The 14,809-nt window shown below is 32.6% G+C and overlaps 2 protein-coding genes across 4 annotated transcripts; one reads left to right on the top strand and one right to left on the bottom strand.

Moving 5' to 3' along the window:
- The first annotated feature begins 824 nt into the window (after window positions 1–824).
- On the top strand, window positions 825–4,958 carry LOC114375184 (probable 1-acyl-sn-glycerol-3-phosphate acyltransferase 5). Of its 3 annotated transcripts, none has more exons than XM_028332952.1 (5): window positions 825–1,142; window positions 2,296–2,440; window positions 2,567–3,119; window positions 3,835–3,965; window positions 4,364–4,958. In XM_028332952.1, exons 3-5 carry the CDS (start codon window positions 2,665–2,667, stop codon window positions 4,786–4,788), a joined length of 1,011 nt encoding a protein of 336 aa, XP_028188753.1. In that variant the 5' UTR covers window positions 825–1,142; window positions 2,296–2,440; window positions 2,567–2,664; the 3' UTR covers window positions 4,789–4,958. The 3 variants fall into 3 exon arrangements, with proteins under 3 accessions (XP_028188753.1, XP_028188752.1, XP_028188751.1); XM_028332951.1 differs by having other exon boundaries at window positions 2,522–3,119; XM_028332950.1 differs by having other exon boundaries at window positions 2,296–3,119.
- Window positions 4,959–7,341: 2,383 nt separating this feature from the next.
- On the bottom strand, window positions 7,342–9,337 carry LOC114375455 (UPF0496 protein At4g34320-like). The gene is made up of 2 exons (XM_028333236.1): window positions 8,981–9,337; window positions 7,342–8,716 (listed from the first exon to the last, which is right to left on the bottom strand). Exon 2 carries the CDS (start codon window positions 8,694–8,696, stop codon window positions 7,572–7,574), a length of 1,125 nt encoding a protein of 374 aa, XP_028189037.1. The 5' UTR covers window positions 8,697–8,716; window positions 8,981–9,337; the 3' UTR covers window positions 7,342–7,571.
- Window positions 9,338–14,809: the final 5,472 nt, after the last annotated feature.

Raw genomic sequence — 14,809 nt, 5'->3', positions numbered from 1 at the left:
CATTTCATAACTTATCCTGACTATATACATTTTAATAACTTTCAATTAAGTAATTTTATATCAAAAGTCACACTTGAATTGAAAATTTATTTTTTGTAGATCATATAAACTAAATTTTACATTAATAAACAAAATTGATGCTTCATTCATAGGAATCAAGATCCATGTAATACATATTTTTTAAAATATACAAAAACATCAATAATTTTAATTACTTTTTTTATTGATGTTCAATTTTCATAAATTTTGAGATAAATAATCAAAATATTATATAATTATAATTCAATAATTAGATCTATGAGACAGTCATTCAATTTTACATGGTATATAAAATTATTAAATGATATAATTATTGACTTAAGTTACATGATATCATTTTCCTTAACAACTAAATATCTTATCAAATGATTTTTTTATATTCTTTCTTTCTTTTCTTTTTTCATTTTAGTTTTTTTTTCTAAAGCAAATTAAATAGCTTAAATTATCATCGATAACAATTTTCTATTAATATTATGGTTAAAAAAACATTAATGTTTACATTTCATTGGAGGACCTATTTACAATATTCACAACTACAAACATCATGGCTTCTATCAGTCACTAATCCATCTATACCATTGATTAAAAAACGAATATCCCCAAAATAAAGAAACGTATATCCCACTTTTTATGCTAAAGCGATTCATCACATCATTCAGGGGCCACTTTTGCTCTTTTCCACGTTAAATGCATTGCCAGTTTAATTAACCAAAAAAAAAAGAACTCTTTTGTATTATTAAAAGTTTAAAACCGTACCGAGTTTAATTAAAAGCGTCTTGGAAAAAAGGAAACTTCTTTGAAATTCAAAAAACCGTACGGTAAAAGCAGGTGGCAACCTTCGTAGTTTCACACATTTTGAAGCTTTTTTCATTCACAAACATGTGCTTTATTTTTGTTCAGCTTGAAACATCACCAGTTGAGAGTAGAAGAGGGTACTATTATTGCAGAACACTGCCCACAATCTATTCTAGACCTTACGTATAACTCCTACCTATCTAATCTAACTGTTCAACCAAACAAGGTACAACCACCGACTCCATTGTGTTTTTCTACATCTCAATGTCTCTCTGGGGCTGACAAAAATGCCACAAGCTTGAACAAAGGTGAGGATGCTCAACCTCATTGCATCACTCTCGCATGGCTAAACGTGCTTTTGTTGTTTTCCAACGTTGCAACAGATTAGTGCTCTTTTCTAAAACTATATAAACCTTTTCGTGCTAAAGATCCGAGCTTGCATAACTATGGGTTGCCCCTTTATCTGGGGCTTCACCCTTTTGTCCCTTGTTTTCTAAATGGCAAAAAAGAAGAAGAAAAGACCCTTTTTTTGCATAATGTGGTTTTGTTTTGTGCACAAAGGTTGTCAACAGTGTTCCAAGTGATCATGTTTTTTTTTTTTTGTGATCACACTTGGTATCACAATGTTATGTGTTGCTAGGATGTTGAATGCATAACTTTTTATCTGTTTTAAGCATGTTTATGATTTTGTTCCCTATCTGATGTTACCTTTATGTTGAGATTGAGAGTAGATTGTGTCTTTATTTGGTTGGAATTTGACTTGACTTACATAGGGACTTTCACGATCCCTTGTGGTAAGGATCAAAAGAAATAAATGACAAGGAAAGATACCGTCTAGTCATAAATTTTGGATAGGAGTTTTGTGTCTTAGTTGGTGGTGATATCCCGATTTTAGTGCATCATGTCTTCAGGATATTAGAACAAATGTTCCTCTCATGCTCTCACACTCCCCCTCCTTTGACCTATCTAAACAGTGGTGTTATTATTGTGATAGAAAAGCTGTTTGGTTCTTCTCCACACAGCAAATCCCCTTTTGCATCATAAGGAACTTATCTCGTTGCTACTCTTCAACATCACACATGCTGGATGCTTTGATTTTCTTTCCTATAGTATTGTCAAACAATTGAATTATTTTAACCCAGCTGGAAAAGTTTACTTTGGCGTCCTTCCTATTCATTGCATAGCCTTCCCTCATACGTTGTATTAGTGGAAAGGTTGATTTTTCTTAAGATTACTATTTATTTACTCGTTGATCCTTTCGTTGTCAAGTTATCGAGGTGTAGCCTTATAAGCAATGATACCCTGTCATTTATAATGTACTGATAAATCCTCCTATTATACATGCCTAGTCTTTTTATTTTTCTTTTTTCTTTAAACTTCTTTTATTCTCCACGTTTATGTTTCATGATACTTGATATCCTTCGAGGTAAAGATATGATATCCTCCTCAACTTTCTCCCAGGTACGTTCATTTTGTGCCAAAACTGTCAAAAATCATTCTCTTATTGGGTCATCAACTACAAGGACAAAACAGCTGGCAGAGTCCTGCTGTTTTTTGTCTGCATCACTACAAGAAACCTGGTGGCCAGAGTAATTCTTTTATGAAGGTATCCAGTTTTGCTAATCCAGGCTTATTGAGGAGGCAATTCATTGAAGAGGCAGTGCACTTATTCTTTTTTCTTTTGTAGCCTGCGATTGTTTTTGATAGTTGCTTATGGCTGTTCTTAAACCAGTAAGTTCTTGCTTTGGAGCAAAGTATCAAGCTCTAGCACCATGGAGAATTTTAAGGGGTCTGGTGTGTCTACTAGTGCTTCTTTCAACAGCATTTATAATGTTAGTGTTCTTTGGTTTTATCAGTGCTGTTATAATGCGACTTTTTAGCGTCATTTACAGCAGGAGAGCAACTTCCTTTTTCTTTGGTGCTTGGCTAGCCTTGTGGCCTTTTCTATTTGAAAAGATCAACAAGACTAAAGTTGTGTTTTCTGGAGATATTGTTCCTTCTAGAGAACGGATCTTATTGATCGCAAATCATAGAACTGAGGTTGATTGGATGTATTTATGGGACCTTGCCTTGCGGAAGGGATGCCTTGGATACATAAAATATATACTTAAGAGTAGCTTGATGAGACTTCCAGTTTTTGGTTGGGCATTTCACATACTAGAGTTCATCCCAGTGGAAAGAAAGTGGGAGGCTGATGAGTCAATCATGCGCTATATGCTTTCAACATTCAAGGATCCACAAGATCCTCTCTGGCTTGCACTTTTCCCAGAAGGCACTGATTTCACGTAAGCCACTTGATACCTTTTCTGTTTACTACCATTAAGGTATTCATCAAATAAAACTTCAATGCATTATTACATATTTTTGCTTATGATCATCATGATGCTGGAAGAAAAACTTAGGTTCTTCTATTTGTGAATCATGCGATTTTCTCTTGAAACATCCATAAAAAAATTATTGGCTTTAATATGTTTTTAGTTCTTGTAATATACTGCTTTTTTGGTTTTGGTCCTTATAAAATATTTTTTTCAAAATGGTCCTTGTAAAATTATTTTTTGTTTTGATCTTTGTTACTTTGTTTTAGTCCTTGTAATATATCAATTTGTTCGTTTTTGTCCTTGTAATATATAATTTGTTTTTGGTCCTATCAAATATTTTCTAAGGAACTAATTCAAAGTGAACAAAATATTATAGGGACTAAACTTAAAAATTAGATATATTACAAGGACTAACAAGGACCAAAACTAAAAAAGAATTTTACAAGGACCATTTTGAAAAAAAATAATTTCATAAGAACAAAAAAGTGTTATATTATGAAGAACAAAAACATATTTAAGCCAAAATTATTAGTAGGAAAAATATGTTGTCACCAACCTTCAAATGGTGACTTTGAAACTGAATGGTCTTCATCCCATGTTTGAGTTGATGTAGCATATGTAATTCTGTTTGTATGTGTATTCTGTTAAAAATTTATTGCCACCTATCTTTTTCTTCTTGCAGTGAGCAAAAGTGCCTTCGGAGTAAAAAATATGCCGCCGAACATGGGTTACCAGTTCTGAAAAATGTTTTACTTCCAAAGACAAAGGGCTTCTGTGCCTGCTTGCAAGAATTGAGGAGCTCTCTCGCTGCAGGTTGTCCTATTTGTCTGTATTTTATCTGCTTGTATTATATAATCATTGGTAAAGTATGTGACATTAGAGTTATTCATAGTTAGTCCTTATACTCATCCAATAATTGTGAATCATCCACTTAGTCCTTTTCTTTTGATATGATTGATGGGAAAATCTGCAGCATTTTCATCTATCTAATATCATTTAGCATTTGTCAAGGAAAAATACTTGTGTACAGGCTACCTGAAGATCTTGAATTGCCTTGTAGGGAGTTTTTTTTTTTTTTTTTCCTTTTGGATAAGATGACATATAGTTTGTTATTTGCAATGATATCAAATTAATCGAAGGTTGGAAGTTTAACGATCATAAATAAATCATATTATTCTGCCACTAAGATTCATTCAACTTTTCATTGTCAGTTTATGATGTGACCATTGGCTACAAATACCGCTGCCCATCTTTTTTAGATAATGTCTTTGGGGTGGATCCTTCTGAAGTTCATATTCATATCTGCCGCTTTCCCCTTGATAGTATCCCGGTATCTGAAGAGGAAATGTCCATGTGGTTGATAAATAGATTCCAGACGAAGGATCAGTTACTTTCCAATTTTCAAACTCAAGGTCAGTTTCCGGATCAAGCAGCAGAAAGGGACCTCTCTGCTGTTAAGAGCATTTTAAATTGTATGACAATTGTTACAGTGACAGGTACAACGATGTACTACTGTTTTTCCTCATTCTGGTTTAAACTTTATGTGTCTCTAGTCTGTGCTTATTTGGTTCCGGCCACATATTTCAATACTCGGCCGCAGCCCATTCTTAGCTTTTTGAAGGTGATAGCAAGGTAGAAGGCACTGTCAGTTGTCTGACTGTTAAAGTATATAAGTATTGGACTTGATAAAAGGGTTGTCCCGACTGTTGTAGTATACATGCAATTATATCTCGTTTAAAGGGTGTCCCGATTTATTTGATAAAATGGTGGACAACCACATTTTGGCTCATTGCTTTTTTGCTCATTGCTGCAATATTATTTGCAACTTTGCAGTTCTATTTATGTTTTCGGATACTAACTCTTTTTTTTTTTATCTGATTCCTAATATATTAGTAAACTCGTCACAATTTTGGCACCATTCGGTGAGCTCTTTTGCGTACCAAAGCAATAATAATATAAATATAGCTGGTTGTGTGATTGAAAATATGCGAAGTAGTAACTAAATAGTAAGCAATCAATGGTGCATCTACGAGCATGCTAAATTTTGTAGATGGTATAATAGATTTATGTTTCTTCTCATTCTGTGGGTACACGTGTGTGCTCCTTGCAAAGGAATGACCTGAGTGAAAAGATCATGATCCCAAAGAAGGGTCATCAAACTCTCGGCCTAGTAATTCAATTTGAAAACTCCTTCCCTGAGCCTGGTGTTGGAGAGTGCTTTATCGGATGTTATGATTTGTGAATCATGCCAATCCTGAGTTTGAGGTTAAGATTACACATATAGTCTCCCCCCTGCAAAGGCGGTTAATTATCATATCATATTCCAAATGAAATTAAGCAGAACAGTCAGCACTCTCTCTACATCTGCTCAACACAAACTATTTTTTTTTATCATGTTATAAATGTAAAGTATTCACCAATTCCATTGATAATTAATCTTCACTTGAAAATATGATTGGTTACCTTTAATGGATATTTCTTAATCATGTGTTTTTCATCTATTAGATTTTAACTTGAAACCTTATTGGAGGGATAAGAATAAAGTTATATTCAGACTGATGTAATATCGGTGACATGAACTAATTTAAACACATGATAGATCGTCAGTTTATTTTCTGAAAAAAAAATTGTTTAGGTCGGTGGGTAATGTAGTACATCACTACACTGTGACTACGTTGCATGGTATAAGTTTTCTAATCCCATCCAATAGCCCATTCTTATAACTAATAGTCCTATGGATGGATTCAGCACGCATTGACTTGATCATCGATATCATAGTCCTCACGAGTATCCACACCCCATTCAAAGCACAAAGAGCTAGGAGGATCATGCTGCGATCAACTTAGTTATACAAAGGATCCATCTCTTAAGCTGATATTGAACATTTCTAACGTTGTCGGCGTAACATTGACAGTTTTTGATTGAACAATTGTAATATCTTCGTAAATGCACGCTCAAATTTATTTTCTGTGGACGAATATATGTATGTATGTATTGAAGGGAATTCTGGATAGTGAATGGAAATGATCATTAATAATAATAATAAAGGACCAGAGTGAAACGTGACATTATCTTTTTCGTGATTAAAACGATGCACACCAAATTTGTCTTCCATTTTCAATTTTTATAATCCTAATGCTCCACCGACTTACGTGTTACTTCCAACTTGTTATGTTTTTCGCACGGGAAGGGAAGGAAGTCATAACTTATAAGATACCGCCTCTAATTCTAGATTTGTTGGCCCTTTCACGTTTCAAGAGTTCCTTAGGGTCAAAGTTTACCCACTTTGCCAATAATCAATTCATTTTAGGAAAAATTAATAAATGATTCCGAAAATGTGGTTCCAAACAATTTTTTCATGCTATGTTTTTTTTAGATAGATATGTTATTAACTATTCTTTTTAAATTACCACCAATGGTTATCATAAGTAAATGATAATGATAACGATTTATGTTTCTTAATCAAATAATTAAAGATTTAAATACTGATTTGGATATGAATTGTTACTTATAAAGAAAATGTGATTATATATCACGACAAGATTGATCACTTAGCCTTGAATCATATAATAATCTCAACTATTTAAAAAGATAATTTGTATATTCTTTTGTATATCTCTCAATAAATATTTTTGGATTTAACTTTGAGAGAATTCATTTTTTAAATGTAAAAAAAAGAATTTAAAGTAAAAGAAAGTTAAAGAATAAATTTATAAAAAAAATTGATATTGCACACACACATATATATATATATATATATATATATATATATATATATATATATCAATTTTTTTTAAAAAAAAAAGATTAAATGAATAATGGGCCATAATTTTCTTTTCACTCTAAAGTGAAAGCAAATTTTAAAAGAATTAAATTCAGATATTTTATATTAACTTAACTATATATTGCATGTACCGAGTATATCATGCAGATAATTAATGAAGTGATAACCTCGGTGAACAAGCTCTTTGAGAAAAAAAAATTGATTCGATAAAGTACAGGTTTGGTGCAGCTCACATCAATGATCAAACTTTAGGATGCAAGTACTTTGTTCGTTTACAACTCAACGTTGGTTGGAGTACTATCAACCTCTAAAGTAACGTAGATATTATCTCGGTTTTCTAATTGATTTCTCACTGTATTTCAAGATATATAAATTAAAGACTCACAAATTAGTCTCACCTCAACGAACTAAAAACCAAATGAGATCATAAAAAGAAGAAAAAAGAAACATATACATTAATACACTATTGTATGAAAAGAATAAAAAAATTTGCTGCCAGTGTCAAGACATATCAAATATGCCCGGTTATTATCTTCAACACATGTACCTATGAATCAAGAAATTCCATTAGATACACAAGGAAAATATGTATTCTCCTTCAAACAGTTACTGGCAGATTAGACATGAGATTGCTTTCAATTGTGGGGATGCTTTATGATTCTCTGCAGGACCACAGTCCTTGCCCTCCTAATGTCACGGCTACACATATCAGCTTGAACTGCCAAATCTTCAACATTCTTCATAAACACTCCAAGCTTCTTCTTGATCTCCTCTATTGCAACTTTCACAGCTTCTTCCTCAATGGCAAAATCCACATTATGCAATAGAGACTCAATCTCAATTTCAAGCCTATCAATGAGAACCCTAATGTTGTCTAAGTCCTTTATGGCAACATATGTTCCAGCCTGCATTGAGCTAATCACTTCCTTTTGCCCCTTCAATGCATTTTCATAGTTCCTCCAGAGGGAGTCAATCCATTTTCCCATGGATCCAATTGGGATCGACGTAGCAGCAGCTATCGCAGCAGCAACAGGTGGGGCTGCGATAGCAGCTGCTACAACTGAGCAGATTAAGACTGCAGCAAAAGTCGCCACAAAGATCATACTCGAAACCTTCCTCCAGGAATGGATGTATTTGAGCTTCTTATCAAGCTTGTTCTTCCTAAGCTGCAACTTTTCAAGCATGAATATCTGGTGCTTGTAAACAGACTGAAATATCTGGAAGAATTCCTCAGTGAAAGGATCACCAGCGGCCTTGAAGTTCTTAAATTCTTGCAATGTCCTCGGGTAGCGGTTGTCTCCTCCTGATCCTGATGATTCTTCCTCAAACTGTTGAAGAGCCACATGAATAAGCAACTGACTGTCGCGAGCGCGTTTTAGGCACTTCTCCAATGCAGTGCAGAAGTCCAAAGTTTTCAGACTATTCTCAAAGTATTCCTCAACCAGTTCAAACAGTTCCTGGCTCTTCCATATGTCTTTCTTGCAGTCCAAGATTACCTTGACAACTTCCTGGTTCATCTCCAAAAGGCATTCTGTGATTTGCTTCAGAGAATCAAATGAAAGGGCTCGAACTTCAACACCAACAGCAAGAGTGTTGATAACCTGATTTGTTCTAGCTTGAAGCGTGGTGTCAAAGGACTGCAAATCAGAATCAAGCTTGCAAGCAGCCTCATAGGAACTCAACTCAGTTTTGTAGTGCAATTCGGTGCTGAGGCCAATAGAAGAAGTTTCAGGGATCTTCTTGCTCATATGACTCCCCATTTTGCTTCAATTCAAATGATCTAATAATAATAACCAAAAACAGTCAGAACTCTGATTTATTCCTTACCCATGAAATCAAGTGAATGATATTATGATAACCCAATTGACTATTTTCGGTGCAATTTTAACATAATAAGAGAACTATGATTTTAAAGAACTGCTATCTCTAAAGAATTGCACACAACAGAAACATAAATATCATTCCAGTCACCCCAAAAAGACTATAAGACGAGTATAAGCGAAATGAAACAGACCCAGATGGAGATTTTTGGAAAAGTTCAAACCTTTGAAAGCGATTGAAGACAAGAAAGCCGGGATAAGGACAACGAAAAGCGATGGAGCTAAAGGATGGTTTTTGATTTAGTGTTTAGCTTTGGGAGAGAAGGAAAGGGAGATAGATAGATAGATGATGATGATGAAGACAAATAAGTTGAGGTGGGAGAGGGAATGCAGAATCTTAAAGGCAATTAAAGCGGTTAAGAACCAAGAAATGTGGGTGGGTTTTGAGATTTGAGAATGGCTTGCACGCATGAGAAAAATGAGGTGTGTTAAAAGATGGAAAACGCCACAAGCAATGAAAATGAAATGATGCAATTCTCTCTTTCTCTCTCTTGAAACTACTCTCTTATGTATTTTGTGTCTCCCTCTTCCCGTTTACACTACACAGTAATTTTAACGCGCAAAGCAACAAGGATTGGCCACGAGAGAAGGAGCTAGAAGCAACCTAACTAAGCTCGAGAATAAGAAGCACAAGCTTCAGCTTAATGGGAGTCGTTAACGACACACTACACATATACATGTTTACTGAACAACAAACTAAGGTGGGAATGTGGGTTATTTGTTGAACAAGTTTCCAAAGGGCACCTGAAAACACGGTGTGCTGCCATAATTGTTGGCCAAAATCACCGAAAGTGAACCCTTTTCGCTTCATATTTCGCTTGAAATAGAGAAGTGACACGTCAAGATCCTTCATTTCAAACATTTTATTAACATATATTATCATTACTTCTTTTTTTTCTATATATTTTGTTATATTATTTATTATAGTTATATTTAATTTTTTTCCCACTTTATTTATTATAGTTATATTTTTTCCCACTTTAACCTTTACTTAATAAAGAGAGGAGAATAACTTAGATAAGAAAATGATTCTAAGACATTTTTTTAGATCTTGAGAGAGAAAAAATAAAAGAAATATAAATAATTGATGTGGTTGATAATGTGACATAACAAGAAAAGAGCAATAAAAAAAATATTAAAGAAGTGTTTGAAGTTTGTAATAAGAGAAGAGAGAGAATAAAAAGTGTTGGATGTTAATGAAACATTTATTGATCTTTAACTGTTGATTAGAATAAAAATGTTATCAAATTTTATAGTACAAAATAAATTGTTCTTGTCATACTACTTTATTTATAATGATTTTTTATTTATTTTATTTTTATCTTTAATTTTTCTTAGCTTAGGAGAAATTTAGGTGAAAACATGGTTGCTTTTCATTTATTATGTCCGAATAGGAAAAAAATGACAAAATTAGATGCAATATTTTAAATTTTAATTGAGAATCAGTATTGAAAATATTTAATTTTTATACTCGCTTAGCTCAAATTTCAATCAACATGCACCCTCCTAGGTCGGATTTCGATCTCTAGGTCAAATGATAAATTAAAGTCTTTAGTTTCTTCTTTAAGTGTTAACTTAAGACTGAGGGGTGTGACACCCTAGAGACTTCGACATACATATTTATATAATATTTTATATGAAAATATGAAATTAATTAAAATGACTTTATTCGATAAATATAAAGGAGCTCACATGGGTAAAAGGTTCACATTCGCGTTGACCACCAAATTAAAAACCTATTAAATAAGGGTATGAAAACATTTTTGACCTAAAACAAGGCAATCCAATTTTTTTATAAAAGGAAACAAGTTAAGCAATGGAATAACATAAAATAACATGTTCATAATATTAAACAAATAATACAAAAACCCATGTTCAAATGTCATATCCTATCAGAGCATTATATTCCAGCATTTTCTAATATGAGGTTTTCCATAGTCATCCACCTAATCATCTACTCGCATGAACACAAAGTTTGATATCATCATAGGATCTAAATACAAACAACACACAAAGAATGAGTTATTACATTCCTAACTAATAGAGAGAAACATGACAACATAGATATACATATCATATAAATGAAATACAACTTACTTTAACATAGCTCATGTCAATCCACCACTTATGCATAACATCACATCTCAACACTACACGTCTCACACATTTTCACATCACTCATGCTCTCAAGGATCAAAACACAATATCACTCAACCAATCAATATCGATAAATACACAAGCGTTATGTAACAAATATACTAAGACTCAATTCTATATGCAATATGGTACCATGTTAGTGAAAAACCTCGTCAGGCACCTAAGAGTACACGACAAGACAAACCACACAATGGTAAGTCAAGTCACTCTCACTAGGTAAAATCATAGGGAGACCAACCAGGGTCACTCTGTTTTGCGAGAACGCTCCAACCATATGGGATCAGCATAGACTTCAAGGAACATTCAAACCGAGTGTATTTACCCCTTAGGTCTACACTCTGAAGAGTCCGTTAGAGCCTCTCCCTCTTGATTCAGTCCAACTTATAAAACATTTTAGCACGCAGATTCTATCTATGAATTGTACAAAATACACGGACCCTTCAATTGTTCTCAAAATAATTTTAACTCGTCGCGTCTCAAAGTGATTAAACTCGTTGGATTCTCACAATGGTTCCCATCACAATATTTGTCGCGTATTAACTTGTCGTCCTTAAAGGGTCTTATAGTCGTGTGATTGTACTGTTCATAACTCACAACTCAATGCACACAACATCTCAATATAAACATATGATCTCACAATTTAACACATACTCAACTTGTCACTTACACATAGTTCATCACACTTCCATTATATACATGTCATACATTATATACATGTCACATAATAATAATATTAATATGTTATGTTCATATAATTAAATCCCTAAAACAATTTCACATAATTATGTCAAAATCAAAGGAATCAAGATCATAGGTTAAAAACATAAAAATACCAAAAGCATTCAATTTTATCAGCCAATTTGCATTAGGGCATCAATTGGCCTGTCAAACACAACAATCTCGTAATTTTAATCATAAAGTAAGAATCACAATATAGTAAACGTTCCAAAATAAATTACAATTTGATCTTTTATGGATTCCTACACATGTTCATTCTAATCCCAATTATAAAAAAATCATCATTTACCTTTAAGTGGGCTCACGTGTGTAGTTCGACAATGATAGCTGGATCTATGGCAGTTCTATAAGATTCCTTAAGCTTTTCCTCTTGTTGTTTTGTTAGGATTTCCAAGCATTAAAGAGAAGGAGAAGAGATTGAAACATTCATTTCACTCTCTTTGTGCTAGGGATATTTCTCTTGCCACAGATATTATTTCACAAATCTCAACGACGGCTATGTGCAAAGATGAGTTTCAAAATATGTTTTCAAATTTCACGATGATGCAAGGATTAACAAGTCCAAGATCATATTTTTTATTGGGACAAGTTTCGGTATATGCGAGAAAAATAGAGCTCCGTGTGAGGGACATTTATATTAATGCGGACATTATTTCGCAAATCTCAATGATAAAGATGTGCAAAAATGAGTTCCGAACTGGGTGTTCAAATGTCACGATGATCCAACAGTTAACGAGTCTGAGATTATAATTTTACTGGACATGTTTGAATGTATGCAAGAGAGGATTTTGGAAAATGAAAAAGAGAAAACAAATTTGAGAGAAGGCAGAGCGCAAAGACTTATAGTAAATGTAAGAACTGATTTAATATGTCTCTATTTTTAATTGGGGTACTCTCAGCTTATTATTTATTCTATTTTTCTTTATTTTATTATTTTATAAAAAAGAATTTTATTTTACTTTCTATCAAATGAATAAATAAAATATTATTTTCATTTTCTAAGAACATATATTTATTTTATTTATCTTAAAATCATTATTTTAATTAATAAATTATTTCTCCTTATTTATTTAATTACAAAAATTTTATTATTTTTCTAAAACTTTATTTATTTATAAATAAAATTATTTTTAATTTATTTTACGAAAAATAAGATGTTGTAAGGGACTTGTGCACTCTCCTAATTCGATGAATCGATTTAGTTCAACCAAGCTTTCTAGACAAATCGATCAAGTTATGTATTTTGAGATCGATGATTGAATTGATTGCTTGAAAATAATACAAATTATCTCCCTTAACAACCTTATCTATCAGCCTAAGGATAACGAAGAATACATATCGGCCAAGAATTGAGACAGTTAAATTTTACTAAAATAGTTTCATTAGCACCCGAGAGATTATAAAATGAAACTGTGCTATAGATACATTATTTTTTTGTGAAATAGATTAACTAATCTATTTTATCTAACATATATCCCTTTTGTAGTAATTATTAAAATACCATTCCGTGACGATTTGCATAAAACTCTAGGGTTAGACAGGACATATACACTTGAATGTTCTGACAGGCAACCTCTAACCTTGTGGAAGAAGTTGATGCTTGGAACAATTTTATTTTTTTGTTAGAATTGAGTTGACTTATACTTGTAAGTCTCCCGTAAGAATATTCTCATTTCAAAATTTCATTGCGAAGTTTCTAAACAAGCTTTCCTAGGGCTTGCGGGAGAAACCTGAATAATTTTGAATTAACTAGAAACAAAATTATTATAATTAAGAAGAACATAGCTTTAAAGTTCTGCATGTAGAAGAGTATACACATATATAAACCTACCTGTTTGTTGCTCCCGAAACGTTATAACTTGAAGCAGCGCCGCCTGTTACATATGTGTTGCCACCATTTTGGCATACGTGTTTATATAAATAAACTTCTAATTCTAATAATGTGTTTGGTTTTTTTTTTTTTTTTGCAGGAATTTCTTGCCAATTAAACGCAAAAGTAATAATGAGTTGTTTTCCGATAACCGTACCTTAGATTCTTCCTAATGAAAAACCAAATACAAATTAAGTTGTAACTTACAATACGATACATAAATAATCATTAAAGTAATTTCTAAAATTAGAAAACTGCATCAGCTTTAGGGTCCCTTTGGTTGCGAGAACAAAACTAAATAGATAAGAAAAATGATCATATATTTAATGTTTAGTTAATTCATAATGCTACTAGATAAGCTTATCCTTCACAAAGTTACTCAAAGAAAGAGTAAATTTATAAAACTACTAGTTAACTCAAAGAAAGAGTAAATTTAAGAACGATTGAGATAAGATGGAGAATTTTTTTCCCTTTCATCCTTACCTTACATTGTAGATCTTCTTTATTTCACTATTATCATTGCCACAAAGTTGTTGTCTGATCTGGTTACCACTACTATTGTTACAACTATTTTTGCTACTATTATTATCACTATTATAATTAGGAGTGGTTTAATTTAATTTTTGGACAAAAATTAAGTCATTCCAATCAAATAAAAATAATATGCGGTTTGATTTTATTCATTCTAAATGCAATAAGAGTAATTGAATTATGCTTAAGAAGGGTAGGAGATTAAGATTAGTGTGCTCGTGTATGGGTCGTGGAAAAATAAGAGATCGAAGTTTTATCAAAACAAAATGGGCAAGCCATGTTTGTATGTAAACAGGTCATCATGTCCGCATGCACCCACCTACTTGTGCATTTTATTTTAATAAAAAAAATCTGTGATCTCTCTTCCTGCTGACACGTAACCACTGAGTGACACATGTTGGCAACTTAGTGGTTTCCACTTATTTTTTTAAAAGCAAGGTATTCTCTAATAAAAAGTCATGAAATCAGGGAAGTGTGTTTTATCTCTCCTAAAAAAATCTTTTTCATATCTATAATTAGCAAATTGAATTTCTGTGTAACTGTACTTAAGAAATTCAATTATTTATTAAATGTGATATATCTTATTTGTTGGTGTGGTTTTCACTTTTACCACCCACGATTTGAACTTTGAAAATATAAAATAGATTCCATGCACGCTACTGAACTGGCTCTTCTTTCACGTGATTTATTGCTCCCG

The sequence above is a fragment of the Glycine soja genome, chromosome 11 (genome assembly GCF_004193775.1).
Source record: "Glycine soja cultivar W05 chromosome 11, ASM419377v2, whole genome shotgun sequence".
NCBI classification, from domain to species: Eukaryota; Viridiplantae; Streptophyta; class Magnoliopsida; order Fabales; family Fabaceae; genus Glycine; species Glycine soja.
Note: the sequence above shows the minus strand (reverse complement) of the source record. Positions and strands in the feature narration are given on the sequence as shown.